Raw genomic sequence first — 19,802 nt, 5'->3', positions numbered from 1 at the left:
ATTGAGGTATAAGAGCATAAATAAATGGCACATATTTAAAAGGTAAGGTTTAAAAAGTTGTGCCGCACGCATGCACTCATAAAACCTTCACTACAATCAACAGAATGAAAATATACATCACCCCAAAGTTCCCTCATGCTGCTTTCCAATCCCTTTCTGTTGCCACCCACTCTTCCCATTTCCTAGGCAGCTGCTGATTTGCTTTCTGATTTTGTACCTCAGTTTGCAATCCCTAGAGTATTATCTAATAGAAGCATGCAGCCTACACTCTATTTTTGAGGGGAAGGGTGCCTGGTTACTCTCACTGAGCAGGATAATCTTGAGATTCATCTATGCTGTAGCATGTACCAGGAGTGTGTTCCTTTTTACTGCTAAGTAACATTGCATTGTATAAATACGACATTGTGTGTCCAGCCACCTGTTGGAATTTGAGTTGTTTCCAGTTTGGGGCTATTCATATATAAAGCTGCTATGAACATTTGTGAACCAGTCTGCATGAACACATGCTTTCATTTCCTAGGAGCAGACTGGCTGGATCGTATGGTAGGTGTAGATTTAACTTCTTAGTAACTGTCAGACTGTCTTCCAAAGTGGTTGTGCCATTTTGTATTCCCACCAGCAGTGTATAACAATTCTAGTGTATAACAATTCCTCCTTGCCAGCACTTAGTTATAATTAGCCATTCTCGTGTATGCGTAGTGGTATTTCATGGTGTTTTTCATCTGCATGTTCTTTAAGGTTGAATATTTTTTCATGCACTTATTTGATATTCACATACTTCTCTAGTGAAGTGTCTTTTCAAATCTGGGCACATTTTCTTTCATTGAATTGTTTGATTTCTTAAATATTCAGTTTTCATTTGTTAAAAAAATATATTCTGGATTTAAGTCCTTTATTCGATATGATTTGCAAATATTTTCTCCCTGCCTGTGCCCTGTATTTTTCTTTGAGCTTCTTTTGAAAAGAGAAAGCTTTACATGTTGAGGAACTCTCAGATTTAATTGCATTTCTTCTTTACATGAGGTCTCTACCAGAATCATGATATGTAAGGCACTGTTGTAGGAGATAAGGATATAACAATAATACTTTTATCTTTAGGAGTTTACAGTTGAGTCTGGGCTGAGAGAGGGACGAAGAGTTAATAGAGAATACCATAAAACGTGATAAATGCAATAAGAAAGAAATGCTTAAAGTCCATAGAAGCTGGTTGTGTAAGTGTAAAAATAAAAACCTAAAATGTCTAGACATAAACAGTGAAGCATTTTTTTTAACTTTTGTTAATCTTGAAATGAAAAAAAAGTCTAAGTACAACACAAATCCCGCGAGCCATAAAAATTTCTTTTTAACTTAGGCAATGTAGACATACGAAAAGTAAATTTCCTTCATGAGTGGAGTATGCTGTACTTATACATAAATAAAATAGGAAGAAAAGAGAAACATATTCAAAATTTAAAGACAGGCATCTAAAAGTATATGCCAATGTTACGTCTTAAATGGCAAGCACATACGTTTTTCCAGTTATTCCAATAGTAAAGACCAAAAGCCAGAGGATGTGGAATAAATAAGGGAGGCTGGGCTGATTCCAATAGGTAGAAATGCAAAATAGAATTTGCATCGGGAAGAACAGAATTACCACATGTCTGAGCTCAAGACAAAACAAAAGAAAACACAATTCCTTGTTGCAGGAACTGAATAGGGAACTTCAATCAACAAAATGAGCAGAAATGGAAATGAGAGGGTTCTCCAGGGAAAGTCATAAGAGTTGAGCACAGAGGCTTGGGAATGAAATCCTCACAGTGGGAAAGCAGACTGGGCTGTAATACTTCTCAGAGGCAAACACCTTTACCAGATTCTTGTGCGTCTTCTCAAGATGTGTTTATGCCTGTATAAGAATATGTGTATGTATCATTCTAACCCCTTTATTAAAACACCATGATTACTTTATTCCCTATTCTTCACTTTGCTATTGCTTCATAAACTTACTTGGATGGCCTTCGACACCAGTACCAACAGAGCTCGTTTATCCTTTTAATGGTGCCCGTATTCCACTGACTGGATATTGAGGTCATTCCAGATCCTTTGTTGGTGTGGATTTGTTTCTATTTACCTTGCTCAGGGGTTAGTTGGATTCTTTAATCTGAAGACTTATAAGAACTCTTAACCATCATCTGTTTTCATACATTGCCTCTCACACGTTTTCCCCAGTCTTTCTGAAGATATTCTTTTAGCTTCTTATTCTAAAGTTTATGTCTTACATTAACGTTTATGTTTTTCACCCTTTTCTGTGTGTACTGACATTCTCAGATATATACTTTCAATGACATATTTTACCTTCATTTTCTATTCTATTATTCAATTGGTTAACTGATTTTAATTTTAAATACACTATTTTTTTAAACTTTTGAACTCCTATTTGATTCTTCTGCAAATCCACATTTTTAACACCATATCCTGTTCTTGACATAATTTCCATTTCTTTATTTAAAAAGGACATGATAATCAAAACTAATTTTGGATTTTTTAAATCTCTAAATTATGCTTTCCCCTGTTATGGTCTATTTTCTCAATAATTTACAATATTGGACTCAAATCTCTTCTTTAATGAGAGTGGTTTCACTGAAAGTCTCCTGCATTCTGGATGGTGGGAATTTCCCTACAGAGCTAAGCTCTAACACCTGGCCCTGTTGGAAAATAGTGATATCTCTTGGTCCCCTTTATGTTTCACTTTTATTCTAATTTCTCCCATTGGGTTAGCTGTACCACATAGGTAGCACAATTTAAAAAACAGAATCCTACAGGAGGCAGTAGACTTGTGCCCCAGTGGGTGACATCTTTGTGGGTTTTTTTTGTTCTTTTTTTCCTTAAAGACCTAGATATGTGTCAGGGGCATGAGGGTACTTGATTTTCATTGTATAACAGTTGACTATTTTAACATATCTCTAAATTATTTCATCAAAAGCATATGGGTAAATATATGTAATCTAAGCTTTAGAGAACTTTACATGAAAATTAAGTCAGAAAAAAATTTAAGATTAAAGCAACACATTGTGGCTTAGTCCAAGATAAGGGTGCTGTTTGAATACTAAATCTGGAGGAGAAATGAGACTGTATGTGTTTTCAAATTTTAATTCATTATAAACTGGCTCTTACTCCTATTTTATGAAGTAGAGAATGTACCTGGGTCCCCTAATGCATTGCTATCATGCTATGCAGGTGAGTTTTCCTATGGTGTGGATATATGAATATAGAACTATAAATGAATCCAATTTCCTGAAAGTCTTCATTTCCATGATGGAAAATAGTAAGGGAAAAATCTATTAACTCTTGCTTTCAGTTTTTAAAATGCCAAGAAGAATTCATTATGATTTTTAAAAAAGTGAGATGGAAGAGATTTGAAATAAAATCTTGGTATAATAATATTAAAAGTTTAGCAAATAAAAAGCTATGAATGCTAATGCTTACCTACATTTATTATATATGTGCATGTGTTGGGATATTGAACACTTTTTATTATTTATTCTATATGTAAGGTTTTTTCAGATTCTTATTTACTTTACTATTATTCAAATCCTAGATAAATGCAGAGGTGGCAAAAAATGCCACAGGTCATTGAAGGGAAAATGTAGGGAGTGTGAAATGTAGTTGTCATCATAAATAGAGAATAGCAGTGAGGTTATTAGGGTTATGAAATATTTATAGTAACATAAATTATACTAATTATTAACAATTCACATGTCGAGGTTAGAGAGGGCAAGGAGCGATGGTAACACAGATATTAGAGTCATTCTTAAAGAAACATTCATCACTTATATTTTTGGCAAGAATTCCCCAAGTGAATAGATCTACATTTTATGTATCTGACTATAAAAACGACTAGGTTTACTGATGGGCAATACAACTTTCCCCAATGGCTGATGCTCCTTTCTATTTGAATAATTCCTCGTTAATGAAGTTTTCCTCCACTGCACCCCTATGAAGTTGTTAAACTGCATTTCCTAAGTAATATTCTACCGGCCTCAGAAGCACCTGGGATGGAATGGGAGCCACAGAGGGAATATCAGTGATACCCAGCTCGAGGCCATCAGGAACTCTGGGCTACAGCCCTATTCTCTGCACCACAAACAAGGGCCTCAGACGTAACCACGGCTTGGGATGGACGTGGTGAGACACGTGACACGTACATCTCTCCAATCTCTGTCTCCATCTAAATCATCGGCATGGCTCAGAGCACTGTAGATACACTGGGCTCTCCAGAGCTGTTTTCATTAGTATTTCAGTCACACAGAACTCTGCAGGCTGGTCTGGGCTAGTGCCATCATCAATAATACAATTTATACAAGAACATAAATTCTATATTCTAAAGAACACGTTTAAAATGTTAACACATTAATGATAATAGTGGCATACATGGAGAATTTTACATTTGTTATTTAATCTGCAAAAATATGAGGGCACTGAGGTTTAGATAAGAGAAGTAACTTAATTTTTATAAGCTGGGATTATTTAAAATTTTTACTATTGAAATTAACCGGTGATTGGCTTACCTTTTACAAATAGATAATGCAGATATTGATACACATATAGATACGTAGATAACGTATATATATATATATATATATATATATATATATATGTATATGTAGAGATCTACATACACACACACACACACACACACACACACACACACACACACACTTGAGAATTAGGGCATGCTAGCAGGTGGGAGTGGCAGAGGGAAAGAGAGAGAGAATCTGAATGAGGCTCCGTGCTCAGCATGGGGCCCCACGAGGGGCCCTATCCCACAACCCAGGAATCATGACTCCAGCGAAAATCAAGTCCGGCGCTCAATCGATTGAGTCACCCAGGTGCCTCTACATGTTTAGATTTTGATCAAAGGTTGCACATTGACTTTGTATCAAGAGTGAGAAAGTCACGGCTGTCCTCTGTTGCTCTAACATCACAAAAACCCGATGCACCACTGACTTGCATGAGTCCAGAACTGAGCCTACACCGACTCTTCTCATTCAAATGAATGTTTTTATAATGTTTATGAAGGCGATGAAAACGTTAAGTTCAGCTTAATAAAACTATAACTGGAATCAGTTATTATTTTCTACAATTATTTTATCCGATAATCAATTATCAGTCTAATAAATCCACTAAATTCTCAGCTGGATTAATCAGACATTATTTTCATTCTATGCATTAATTTAGACTCATGTAAAGTACATCAGCCAATTTTGAAAATTTCTTCTAACTTTTAGATCAAACATAGGTCTCCCAAATAAGATACAAACTATCTTATGATAAATAGCTCCCTTAATTCTTCAACATTATATTCAAATAAATATATGTATTTTGTCAAATATAGCTTTGACTTAGTTTACTTAGATAAAATATTATTTTTGTAGGGTTTTTTTTGGTAATCTTTGTTTATTTTTGAGAGAGAGACAGAGTGCGAGTGAGGAAGAGGCAGAGAGAGAGGGAGACGCAGAATCCGAAGCAGGCTCTGGGCTCCGAGCTCCGAGCTGTCAGCACAGAGCCCGACGCGGGGCTCGAACCCACAAATGGTGAGATCATGACCTGAGCCGAAGTCGGATGCTTAATCAACTGAGCCACCCAGGGGCCCTGCAGAAAATAATTCTTTAAAACTGTTTTTAATATGATTAGAGAAACAGATATATTACATAATGTGAAAAAATCTAATAAATTATGTGTTTTCCTAGAGAGCAAACAACAGTGCCAATTATTTCCACATAAAAATTAAATGCAATCAAAACTATTTTCTATCAAAGATAACCTGGAAGTAATATGTGATTTGTCTCTCCAAGTATGTTTCCATCTTACCTGCTGGTTTACGGGAAAGTTTCTGTTGATTTTTTTAATCTGCAATGATAAATAAATAAAAGTGAGCAATCAACAAAGTTACACAAGAGCCCCCGAATTTTATGAGAATCTATTCTTCCTGAGTTAATATATACTGATATTCCCAACTGGCATACTAAAATCCCATTGCGTATCAAACATCAACTAAAATTTTCTAAAAATGTTGGCTATCAAAAGTCTTCCGAATTTGATGTGTACACATGGGCCAAACAGATTTTCTTCTAATGATTTTCTCACTTATGAGAAACAGGAAGCCTGTGTGTCCATGCACAGTCTATCGAGAACATAGAATAACTTTTTGTAATTTAATTTTTCACTTCACTTCTTTATACGTTTACTTGAAGAGAATTTCATGAGTGACATTTCGTAACATTTTAAAATAAATCTTCGGAGAAAGAATTTCGTCTGTATTAAGTCATGTTAACGAACTGTAAACTCCAACTGGAAAGGAGTATCGGCTTTTAGACAAATGAACTCATAACACACAAAGTCTTTGGTTCAACAGAAACTTTGCTAATTAAAACCAGTTTTTATTTTGCATCGGTTGGAGAGAGAAACTTAACGAATGCTAACTCTGTGTGGTATAATCTCATATCACACTAAACACAGGCTTTTCATTTAGAAATTATTTTCCTGATTTAGTTTATTTTTCCTTGTTAGTTTTCAGTTCCCTTCGTCCTACCGATAAATGTGAACTAACAGGAAATGCAATGGCTAGGATGCACAAAGTTGGAAAATCATCAAACGGCTCATGTACAAAACTTACTGGCAACATGTGTGTCATTTGAAATACACAAGAAAAGAAAGTTTTGGAAGATTTATGTGATTTCAGTAGGGACACACACAAACACACACACACAAAAACATATCTTTCTTACATTACTATAGTCATTTCAGAATACTTCTTGTTTTGGTGAGGAATCAGCTAAAGAAAGTCTCTAAAACTACCAGTGTCTTCAGCTAAAATCAGGATGGGTGTGGAGACACAGAACAGTTTCCTAAGAATCTTTTATTAATCAATAAAAAAAATCCATACTGAAAAGTTGGCAGAACTATGCTTTTTGCTAGTTCTTATGGATTGTTATAAAAAAACTGTAAAATTCCACCAATATTTTGTATGGACCTCTGTCTTCTGGCACAAACGGTCTAGCTTTGTCACTTTTAACGTTTTCATCCGACAGAAGAGTCCAAATAATCTAAGTAAATGTAGCCATGCTCAGGCCGCAGTGATGTACGTATACAAATGAGCACACGTATGTGTAGGTTCGATAAATGCAGTGAGAAGGGGGGAGACTAATCATTCGTTGTTTTCCAAAATCCTTTCAGTAATCTACCAATGTGAGTCCCGGTGCTGTAAGAGCTGGGACGCGAAAATGAAACACATTGCGTTCAGAGACAATAGTTTAATGATGCTCGTTTACAGAGTGTTCTGGAGCTGCAAGGTAGATGCACGATAACACGATCAAGCTGTGCGGTCATGAGACCTCCGTCTGAATCCGGCCGTAACTGTTACTGAATTTCAGCAGGCAAGTTATTAACTACCCTGTGTCTAATTTCCATCCTGTGTAAAAAGTCTATCACCATATGAGCCACACCTATTTGTTGGAAAAGTAAATGAAAACACAAAGGTCGTGAAGTTAGAGCTCAATATGTGACAGTTATTAATATAATAAATAATCACATATAAAATGAATATCCGAGAAGTCTGGATTTCCTTTGAAGACAACGAGGGTGTTTTAAAGAAGCTGAGCAGAGATGCCTTGTTTTCTCCTATACTTTGCGAATCCCTTTCTGTTTTCTTGTCAACTCTAGATTAATGTCTATACACTCGAGTGAGTGGCAAATATGCGTGAACCAGGCTGGGGTCCAGAGCAGAGGTTGCCGGCTGAGCACCTCCAGAACCTCAATCACTTGCAGGCATGTCCCAAGTTAGAAGGATAAGGAATCAGCTGAAGTTTCCTCAGATGTGAAAATCTTTCTCAGTTGGAAACAGTATGATGACTTTTACCTAGGAATGTTCTATGAAACCTGAATTATAAATGAAGATTCAGTGTAGAAAATGCGAGAAGTATTTTCTTTTAAATGACTCATTTTGTCATCATAGGGAATCATATCAATAAAGCCGCTTATAAGATAAACAGGTTGGAAACATTAATGACGATTTAAATTTATTTTTAAAAATAAAGCTTTATGTCAAACAATTGAAATAATGCTTAACTTAGTAAATGTAATAAAATATCAGGCGATAATATATTCTTTTTTAAAAGTTTATTTGTTTTGAGAGAGAGAGAGAGCATGAGAGAGGAAGGGGCAGAGAGAGAGAGAAGAGAATCCCAAGCAGGCTCCGTGTTGTCAGCGCAGAGCCCAAAGGGGGTATCCGACCCACGAACTGTGAGCTCATGACCTGAACCAAAACCAAAAGTCGATTAACTAACCATCTGAGTCACCCAAGTGCCACTAAATAATATATTCTTAATGAAATGCATTCATTGAGCAAAGTTTTAAAAATTGTCTATTTTTGGGGCACCTGAGTGGCTCAGTCAGCTGAGTGCCCGACTTCGGCTCAGGTCATGATCTTGAAATTTGTGGGTTCGAGCCCCAAGTCGGGCTCTGTGCTGACAGCTCAGAGCCTGGAGCCTGCTTTGGATTCTGTGTCTCACTCTCTCTCTGCTCCTCCCTTGCTCGTGCTCTGCCTCTCTCTCTCTCTCTCTCTCTCTCTCAAAAATAAATGAACATTAAATTTTTTTTTAAATTTTCTATTTTGGCAACAATATTAATTCTAAATAATGCAAATCCTAAATTCTTTGCATTATTTTTAAGACCACTCTTCAAACAAGGAAAATTGAAATCTGTCAAAAAGATTTGTAATGTCAAACTTCTTAGAAACTAATGTTAATTATGTGTTATCAGAACCAGTCATTTGTGTTACGAAAAGCCAAAAAAATTAATATGATGTTGCACAAAACAGAGTCAGAGTCTGAACATGAAGGCTCAAAAAGATGAAAGGATATAACTGCAGTCACATCAAACTAGCTGCTTATGGAGCAGGATTACTGAAGTTATTAATCCTTAGGCTGTAAAGGAATAAGAGTGTGGGTTTAACTAGGACTGCCTAACATGTCATTCTAGAAGAGCATCAAGTGACACAGACAACTACCAAGTAAAGGGCATTCAGGTGAAGGAAATCCATGTTAAGTCTTTTAGTCCGGAAGAGAAAGATAAGCCTGTAAAAACTGACTGTTTAACATCATGTTGACTTAAGTTAAGACTGTGGAATACAATTAATGCCCACTTGGAAGTATAAGAGGATACAATTTGCATTGTGTATTTTTTGAGGAACCCCTCATATCTTAATTAAAAAAAGTAGGAACTATACTTGAATCAACACTCATAAGGTAAAGAAATGATAGAGATAAAGGAAGGAAGGAGGGAAGGAAGGAGGGAAGGAAGGAGGGAAGGAAGGAAGGAAGGAGGGAAGGAAGGAAGGAAGGAAGGAAGGAAGGAAGGAAGGAAGGAAAGAAGGAGGGAGGGAAAGAAGGAGGGAGGGAAGGAAGGAGGGAGGGAAGGAAGGAGGGAAGGAAGGAGGGAAGGGAGGAAGGAAGGAGGGAAGGAAGGAAGGAAGGAGGGAAGGAAGGAAGGAAGGAGGGAAGGAAGGAAGGAAGGAAGGAGGGAAGGAAGGAAGGAGGGAGGGAAGGAAGGAAGGAGGGAAGGAAGGAAGGAGGGAGGGAAGGAAGGAGGGAAGGAAGGAAGGAGGGAAGGAAGGAAGGAAGGCGGGAGGGAAGGGAGGGAGGGAGGGAGGAAGAATAGATAAATCTGCCAGGTAGAAGATTCTATCTTGAAGGAATTATGTTGCTATGTTGCTACCTTAAGGAAAGACATTTATTTCAAAGACAGCAAAGTGGTTTTTTTTTTTTTATAAATAATGTTTAATCATATACCTCTTTACAAATCTGGTGAAACTTATGTGACCTCTTTCAGAGGATTTATAGATACTTTGAAACTTGATAGAGACTTCTAGACAAGAAGAAAAATTAATGCAATGGCTCAAGAAACACGGTTGATTTGGCCTTCTACCATCAGGTAGTAAAACATGATTGTCCTACAGAGAGGATGACCACAGCACAATGAGCTGGGACTGACAGTGATGTGTCCAAAGCAGGGGTCTTTGCGTCTCCAAGAACCATATCCACCACCAAAACTTTTCTGAATCCCCTAGTGGAACTGACCGGTGACTTTCTCTTCAGCGTTTCCCGGGGGGCCTAGTTTCTACGCTGTCGTTGTTGCATGTGCCTACTGAACTCTCCATCATGGAACCTGTAATTGCGGAGTCTTTATCTCCCTCAGCCTGGTGGCTTGTCCATACTACCTAACAAGCATTGCCAACCACGGTTAGCTATCAAGGGGGGCACATTTCACGTCGCTCCTACCTTCTCAAACGTGTTGATAATCCAAGATCTGAATCAAAATGATGCCAAGGGTTTCCTTCTGTTGCTGCCGCAACTCTGCAGCTCATCCCTAGGGCTCCGTGTGAGGCTTCCTCTTCAGATTTGAAAATCGGTAATTGGTTCAGCTATCCTAATTCTTCCTTAACTAGGATCTGATTTAATCTTCTTTGTTAGAATTACCTTGTAATTCCAGTTATTACAGAACCATGGAATTTATTGAAGGAACCCCATTTTTCCACTTTGTTGATGATTTCCATATAAGTAAAATTAACAGAAAGACAAAAATAAAGGAAATCACTACATTAATATATATTTTGGACTGATGAGAGCCGTTGGAATTAGGAACCGACATTCTCTCTCTCTGCCAAAATATAACGTGCTGTTTTAATTTTATCAGAAGTTCTGAAAATTTAAGTCTTATGACAAATCCCAATATGTAACATTTCATTTCCTTTTAATTTCAAAGACAGGACTACACACAAAAACCTATTTGTAAACCTGTTATGGTTTATGGAAACCCATCTAAGGGATGGTTATGTTGGTTATGTTAAGAAGAAAAATAATTTAATTTTATAAATAGCTATGCAAAACCATTTTTAATGTAATTCCAATCTTTATAAAAGTAATGGTACAGGAAATGGAATAAGTAAAATAAGAAAATAATGATCTTGGGGCGCCCGCATGGCTCAGTCAGTTAAGCCTCCAACTCTTGATTCCAGCTTGGGTCATGATCACAAGGTTTGTGAGTTCGAGCCCTGCATAGTGCTCTGAGCTGACAGTGTGGAGCCTGCTTGGGATTCTCTCCCTCTCTCCCTCTCTCTCTCTGTCCCTTCCTTGCTCACATTCTCTCTCTCTCTCTCTCTCTCTCTCTCTTTCAAAATAAATAAATAAGCTTAAAAAATAATGATATCTTTACATATATAGAATCAGCATTTATTTCAAATTAAGAAATATCATGATTAAAAATTAAACATATGAAATCTGTTTAACAAAAAAATATAAAGGATTGCCCTTACATTATTACTTAACAGTGACATTAAAAACTATCACCCAGATAATATGGTGAAAAACGGAATGTAAAAGTATATTTAAAAGGGCAGGATACATATATCAGTAGAGGAAGATAATCTACTATATGATAAATGCTCAAGACAATTAGATTAAAAATAACTAAGATTTTACGGTGTTTGACTACCAAATATATATATCCAAATCAAGACTTCCTCAGTTTGAAAAAAAAAAAAGATACAGAAATGGAACAAAGTACGTTTTGATCACCCTAAGAAGAAAAAAATCATAAAAATTAACCTAATGTGAAATAGAGATTCATTCCTAAATGTCAAATGTTTTCCAAATCAAAAGTTTTGTGTGATATTATTTAAGTGCAACTACATTTAGGCCTATCAAGGATAAATGGTCAAATGCACCCAAGGGTATTTAAGGTTAATCGCCAGGGCTTTACAAACGAATTTAGAATTTTAAGTTCCTGTAGAATTACAACAATTAAAACAGGGTTTTCCTACTGCAAAACGAAATTAACCAATGACTTTTAACAGGTAGGTAATTGAATAAGTAATAACTAAATAAAAATATACCAATAACGACATAATATATAGAATGTAAATAAAAGTAAAAATTAAAATATATTAATAAAAGTGACTGAATCTAAAATATATTGAGCTAATGATAAAAACTGTATTTTAAATTTCAATAGAGAGCAACGGTGGGGCTCGTGATGAATTCCTTGAAACACTGTCACCCACTAACTGGCAGTGCAGTCCATCTTTAATGCAGAGATACGTAAGAAATAAACCAAAATCATTAGGTTCCTAAGTCGGATGAAAGAGCAGGAAGCACAGCCACCTTCCTGTTGGTAGGGACTCGAATGGAGAGAACTGATTAAAAGCGTTTTGTTGGGAGGTATTTGAGGGGCGCCTGGGTGGCTCAGTCGGTTGAGCATCTGACTTCGGCTCAGGTCATGATCTCGTGGTTGGTGAGTTCGAGCCCCCAGTCGGGCTCTGTGCTGACAGCTCGGAGCCCGGAGCCTGCTTCGGATTCTGTCTCCCTCTCTCTCTGCCCCTCCCTTGCTCGCCCTCTGTCTCTCTTTGTCTCTCAAAAATGAATACATATGAAGGTATTTGAGAACACCTGCTGTCACGAGGGTGAGCACAGGTGAGGTCCCAGACAGATGAGCACACAGAGGTGAGCTGGCCCCCTGTAGACACGGGATGGGCTGGAAGAGAGAAGCACAATTTACCCAGACAGAGCATTCTTTCACAGGGTCATATTGGCAGCATTTGTGATCTGTGGGGCTTTGAACACAAAGTTGGTTTTCACGTCAAGGTATTGCTGAATTCTGAATCATGGCAGGACAAATGGTTAAAAAAAACCGTCACGTGAAAATCATGCAAAATCAGACAACAGTTTCACAAATTTGCTGTGCTGAGAGGTGAGCAAGGAGGATTGAGAGCCAGCTGAGGAGGGCTCCCAGGAATAGACCGTACTCTCAGCTCAAAGACCTGGAGGGCTGTAAGTTGGAAAAGGGAAAAACAAAGAGAAGTAAACAGAATCCTATAAAACTCCAACCCAGTCGGGATCCAGCTGATTGGATTAATACCTCAGTCTTGGTTTGTGAGACCAAAATCGTTCCTATGCTTTGCTTCTTTTTCTAGATACTCATAGGAAGGTATAATCAGTAATGTTCGAACTGATTAATATGGCAAAAAGTCCACAGGGCCATGAAAGATGTGCCACGTAAGAATATGAAGCCTCTTGTCATCCAAAATACACATACTTTAATGTATATGTAATACATACTACTAATAAAAACACCAGCAACATATGTATTGTTATTGCAATAAGTTTTCATTTTATAGTCTTCTGCACTTTAATAAAAACCTAAAATTAAAAGCAAATGCAAAGACATTTTAAAATACATTTTTTACGAACTCTAATACCCCAAATGGCAAATGGGGTTTTGTGTTTGATTCTCTAGAAAACAATATGCCCAAGGGATATAAAAGTCAAGTAATGCAGATATACTCTTGAAGAAAGAGGATTTTGAATAGAGTTTTTTAAGGAGAAGAATAATCAAAAACCCAACATGAGGAGAATCTTCATATTTTGGATAAAATGGAATAGAGAAGAAAGTTATTTTCAACATCTTATAATTAATTACTAGCAATTTTATTCACTGCATATCATCTACATATATCTGTAGATGTTAAATATTGTTAGAAAAATGATGCATTCTATTGTAGCAAACATTTTCACCATTTATTCTGTCTTCTTTATTCTATTACTCAAAGATTTTTTTTCCTTGTAGGAATCTCTGGTATTGATGAAGTCTTACGTTTAAAGAAATAAGTATTTTGAATCCCTATTATATGCAAGAATATGTTCCCACAGCATTAAAAGTTTAATTTACATTCAGTAGCTTCTTCATTGAAGACTTTTTATTAGAACTTTGAATTTTGAGACCCTGCTTGAAAAAAACAAAAACTAGAAGGACAAATGTAAAGTCATTGGTTGCTTATATTATAAATATTTCTCAGTTGAATTCCTTATACTAAAAAAATGAAAATTATCATGGTAAATCTACTACTTTAAAATTTACCCAACATCAAAAGTGAACATCTGCTAAAATAAATATTATGAACTGTGCTTTATGTAATAATATTCACTTTGCGTAAATGCTGGGGGAAATGATAAATATGTGTCCTTCTTTTTCTTTGATGACATTCCACTGGATGTTAATGATGGAAACCCCTTAAAGGAAGCTTAATTATTACAGCAGATCTCTCAAGGTGAGATAAGGGTAATACACAGCTGGCTTTAAGAAAGATTTGTTTGGAATTAACTGACTGAAAATAAAATTTGGTGGAATAGGCCTGTCCATTTATTTTAAATGTCACTCCTATTTTTTGAATCCCTTAATTTTATATATTCATTTTTAGCATCATCAAATGTATCTAGAAACTAGAGCAGTAATATTCTCTTGTGACTACCCCTCTCGACCAAAAAAATACAATAGAATATTCAAATATTCTTTAAAAAATTGCTCTCCTTCTACTTTAAATGTCTTAAAGGGATAGTTTTTTTTCTCAATCAAATGTTTGAAGATTAGTGAAGATCTTATATTACAAACTTTTCATCCAAATTCTGCTAACCTGTTATTCTTTCAAACCTCACAAACAAGTCAATTTTGGTGGCTAAAGTGGTGCGTTCTCAGATGTATATTTTCCCATGGAAATCAATTTTGAAGATTTACCCAAGCAAATCATTCTTATGGAAGCAAGAAACAATCCTCCAATTCCCTTAGAGATTTGTGGCACAGATGTGTGAGGACTAAGATTTTTATTCTATAGATATAAATTCACCTGACGACTAATGACATTAGTATGTGGGTACATAAGGCAATATGTCTATTCTGCAACTGCTGATAAAAGGCTGCCTTTACCATGTGGAGGGAAGCATCAAAAAAATGATTTTTGCCTCAGGAGCCCACATAACTTCCCACATTTCAGCTCATAATTTTCATGCATTTTTTTTCCGGATATGGATTCTAGGTCCTTGCTACCTTGGTTATTCCCCATCCCTACGAATATAACTTTGAAAGTATGCCACGTTGCTTTTAAAAACATCTATTGGGGTGCCTCGGTGGCTAAATTGGTTGGGCGTCCGACTTCGGCTCAGGTCATGATCTCACAATTTGTGGGTTCGAGCCCCATGCCGGGCTCTGTGCTGACAGCTCGGAGCCTGGAGCCTGCTTCAGATTCTGTGTCTCCCTCTCTCTCTGCCCCTCCTCTGCTTGTGCTCTCTCTCTCCCAGAAATAAATAAATTAAAAAAAAATTAAAAAACAATTAAAAATCAAAGCATATCTATTAACAGTAAATCAATTCTTCAGGATGATTAGGCATTATATGTAAATGAGTTTTCTTAAATTTTATTCTTCCTAGCACAAGAAGTTTTCAATTTTACTATTATCGTCTTTCAGAGGAACATACACATGATATATGCCATATATGTAACACACACATATCCATCTATATCACTGACCTAATCTGGGTATGAATTAAAAGCCTAAAAGCTGAAAGTATTGAAAAAACATGCAACAAATAATTCTAAGTTTTTTTGGGAGGGGGGCACCTGGGTGGCTCAGTTGGTTGAGCGTCTGACTTTGGCTCGGGTCATTGTCTCATGGTTCATGGGTTCGAACCCCGCATCAGGCTGGCAGTGTGAAACCTGCTTGGAATTCTCTCTCTGTCCCTGTCTCTCTGCCCCTTTTCTCTTGAACTTTTTCTCTCTCTCAAAATAAATAAATTGCTTACAAAATTAAAAAAATAATTCCCAGTTTTCGGGATGAGATGAGTGTTAGAACAGGTGGTGTAAAACACTATAAAAGTTAAAAAAAAAAAAAAAGAGGAAAAACGGATTGTAGGGTAGGTGTACCTGCACAGTATAGGAACTGTGGTTTCAGAAAGTGACGAAAGTCATTGTTTAATATGTCAGTATCAATCATAGGTGAAAACACTAGATTTACCATTGCAAAATTATTAGCCAGGATTCTTAATGAGGAAAATATGCAGTGTTTATACTCAATAATTCAGACTCAATCCTCAGGGATATTTGTAGCCACCTCTGCACCCTGGTCAGATGTCCTCAGCTTTTAAGCTACATTTTAGAATGAGGGGTCTTCTAAGATGTATTCAGTTGAACAACTGCAAACTCAAAATGATTTCATGCATAATTTACTAATGGCCCTTCATCTGCCATAGTACCTAAGGGTACTAAACACACTTCATTTACACCTTCTCTCCCATATTGCACTACTTAGGTAAGAATGTCTCCCCCCAGGGAATGCTTAGTATCCTGTAATGAATAGTTAGAGGTAAAGGGTATTTCCTTAGTCTTGCTTCCCTAGAAATATAGCGTGAAGAAGTCATATATGCTAAACCTTTATTGAAGGAGAATGTTCAATCCCAAGGAAGGAAGAGTGAAATGTAAAAAGAAGCAAGACGGTACAGCAGAATGCAAACACAAGGTGGTGAGTCGCCTGAGTCACTGAGTTTGCCTTCGCCTTGCTCCATGGCACCTTGCTGGTGTTCAACCAAGTGTGATACACCTGCAGAGCCTTATGCAATTTCTGCATTTCCAAATCGTTCACCTATTGAGGAAGTGCCATCACTTTGTAAGCTAGGTCCATTTTGGCCCTTGTCCCTCATTGGATAGTGTGTGCCCCATGGGAATCAGGTGCTGCAGGTTCCTACTGAGTTACCATTAGTGTAGGGGCAGCTAGTGGGCCCAGAGGGATCAGCTCTTTTCGCATGGGCATGATGAAGGCCATCTTGAACTCCGGCCCTAGGCATTGTGGGTGGCTAAAACGGGGTAGGTGTGTTAAGCTGAGGCTCCCTGGGAAGTTCCTACGGTTCTGAGACTATGAGAACATTAAGAACTGGGAATACTCTGGCCAGGAAGAAAGGCAAAAGAATGAGTCCTATTGGGTGAAGGGGATGGGTTGTGTGGGCAGAGCCCGCTGGATCAAGAATGCTATGTCAGCTGTGTCCCGTAGCACTGCCCCAGTTGAGCACGATCGCATTATTCAGCTAACATCAAAGCAGGTTGTACAGAGGAAAACCGGCTAACATTGTCTAGTATCCGAAATTGAAGAGCTTGAAGTGTTAGTAGGTTTTCAAGAAACAAAGCAGGTTATCTTATTGAAATATCTCCTGACATAACACGCCAAAATAAACTCTAATTGTGCAAAAAGCAAAAATCTGATGTCAAAAATATGTCAGTGGAATGCCCAAATTTGCCCTTGGTGTTATTCCAAATTAAATTACTGACTCTGCGCTTGTTTGATTTCACTCTACGACCCGTTTTCAGTCAACACCTGCTTGTCTGACGTTCAGATTTTGGTGCATGGGGAAAAACAACGTGGAAAACAACAACATGCTAGCACGGAAAAGTACATCTAAGGACTCAGAAATGTCGGCAGCTATAAAAAGGAAGAAAAAGTCTACTTAAGTGACATCCATGCCTGTCAGAGCGACACCCTACAACCTCTGATCATCGCCTTTCGTTCGTCATCTGTAAATCTTCTTTGTGCTCAGCTTTATGTTGTCGCGACTTTCAAGTCACCTACAAGCTTCGTCAGGTCTTTTCAACGTGGCAGACACAATACTTTTTCCTTTCACTTTTCACAACCAACACTTTTAGGGAAAAAATATTCTGTTTTTCAACTTGCACATATGTGTCTGCCATCTAATGTTGCAGATCTTTATGAATTAAACATAGGATTCCCCAAAGAATTTTGTTTTCATCTCTGAAAGTAAATGCGCAAAACATGAAAGATGAGTGAAATGCCTGCCGAGTCAACTCAGATGACTGATGGTGTGTGTACGTGTGTGAGAGTGTGTGTGTGTGTGTGTGTGTGTGTGTGTGTGTGTGTAGGAGAGAGAGAGAGCAAGAGAGAGAGCTGAAAGACTGATTCACAAAAATCAGAGAGGGTATTGGCTATATATGCATTAAACTTTAGGATTAGTATGTTTTTAATGATAATTTTTTTAATGTTTATTCAATTTTGAGAGACAGAAAGACAAGAGTGTGAGTGGGGGAGGGGCAAAGAGAGAGAGGGAGACACAGAATCCGAAGCAGGCTCCGGGCTCTGAGCTGTCAGCACAGAGCCCGACGAGGGGCTTGAACTCATGAACCGTGAGATCATAACCTGAGCCGAAGCCGGACTTTCAACTGACTGAGCCACTCAGGCGCCCCACTATGTTTTTAATATTAAGTAATGTGGTAGATTATTGTTGCTTATCTGTCTCAAAAGCTATTTACAGTCTTCTCTTCTTCAGTCGTATCCCACTGTAAACACTACAAATGGTAGAGACTAGCCCCTTTCACCTCCCTGCCCCGACCCCGAACTGTCATGGGAATGAGAAGTGAGCCATAGCGCACTAAAGGGCTTCTGGGAAATTTTCTCTTAGCTTGATGAAAGGGGAGATATGTAGCTGGTGCTACTTACCCTTCTTCCCTTTCTTTCCTGTTCCAAACACTAAAATGATTTCGAGAATAGTTGAAGCCCTTATGTGATCAGGAGGTGTGAACAAGGTAAAAGTCAACACTCTAAACGTGGTGGAGGGCAATAATATGCACAGCTAGAAGATGGGTTCTTGGCGTCTTCCTTGAACCACTGGAATAAAGCTAGTAAATGTCACCGTCCAGAATTCTTGTCAACTGGGGACAAAACCCAATTATTCACTCTTTCAGTAGCCACCCTAAGGAGTTTCTCTTACTCGCCACTGATACAAACATTTGGAAAAGAGAATCTATTCTCTTTCACATAATACAATGTGAATCGATATATTTTGAGATTGTCTCGTGTGCGATCACACATTCTTATTAAGATTATACTAATTTTCAATGAACATTTAAGGGTAGAAATATACAATTACCTATCTATCATCTCCATGCATATACACACAGGTAATCCATTTCAAGTTATACATTTCATTCCAAGAAAGGAAATACATGCTGAGAATATATATATATATATATATATATATATATATATACACATACATACGCACACATATATATATACATACATACACACACATATACACACACATATACATATATATATACATATATATATGTATATATATATATATATATATATATATATATATATGAAACAGTACAGAAAAGAAGAAGTGATTCCTTTATGTGCAGTTAACCTTAGAGATGTCAAATGAAACTGTTTATCCATTAGGATTAGTGCAGTAGTATAGTAGTAGAGGGTGTTTGGAAAGGCTGGATTTGTGAGACCCTGGCAGAAAGAGAGCTATGCATTTTACCTGTCTCCTCTATTTCTTTTAAACTTGAGAGAACTGTGGTGTAGACCTCTGGCTGGCCTAAAACCGTAGCTGCTTAATGGTGTAGTCACCATGAGACATTCATTTTAACTCATTATGTTCAGTTTCGTCAATTTTCTTTTACTCAAACAACCATCTTTCAGAATCTCAAATGGCTATTCGACAAAACGAAGGAGGCCGCCCCACATACAATAAGCAAATCGATCCTATTACTGATGGCTCATGGATTAAAGCATTACATGTAGAACGCAACTAGAGAGAGATAAAAATGGCAAATGTCTGAGCATCACTTCAGCGCTGCGATGTTCAAAGTACTGTCTTCGTTAACCCTCACATTGACTGAAACTAACTTAGTGCGTCCTTATGAGGAGGGATATGAAGCCCATACCCTATAACTCAGGCCGAGAAGCTAGGGCTTCATAGCAAGGCTGATGACACCAGAGGCCATCCTTTTTGCTCATTGCAAGAACTCTTCTGCAAAAGCATCCATCCTGATTGCCTTTGACTGATCAAACCACAGAATGTTTTGAAGTTCTACTTCTTCCTCCTTTTAGGTCCAGCTATAGTCTTTTCTATTACCTTGTATGTTTG

At 37.4% G+C, this 19,802-nt stretch overlaps 1 protein-coding gene across 2 annotated transcripts in view; it reads right to left on the bottom strand.

The window, feature by feature from the left end:
• The window catches only part of SNTG1 (syntrophin gamma 1), a 564,503-nt gene that overhangs the window by 148,342 nt on the left and 396,359 nt on the right, over positions 1-19,802 (bottom strand). For both annotated transcript variants that reach the window (XM_042924327.1, XM_042924328.1), the window contains exon 12: positions 5,848-5,886. In XM_042924327.1, coding sequence (XP_042780261.1) covers positions 5,848-5,886 — 39 coding nt within the window. The remainder of the gene's footprint in view (positions 1-5,847; positions 5,887-19,802) is intronic.

The sequence above is a fragment of the Panthera leo genome, chromosome F2, assembly GCF_018350215.1.
Source record: "Panthera leo isolate Ple1 chromosome F2, P.leo_Ple1_pat1.1, whole genome shotgun sequence".
Classification (NCBI taxonomy): domain Eukaryota; kingdom Metazoa; phylum Chordata; class Mammalia; order Carnivora; family Felidae; genus Panthera; species Panthera leo.
The sequence above is the reverse complement of the archived record's forward strand: the minus strand, read 5'-3'. Positions and strand labels throughout refer to the sequence as shown.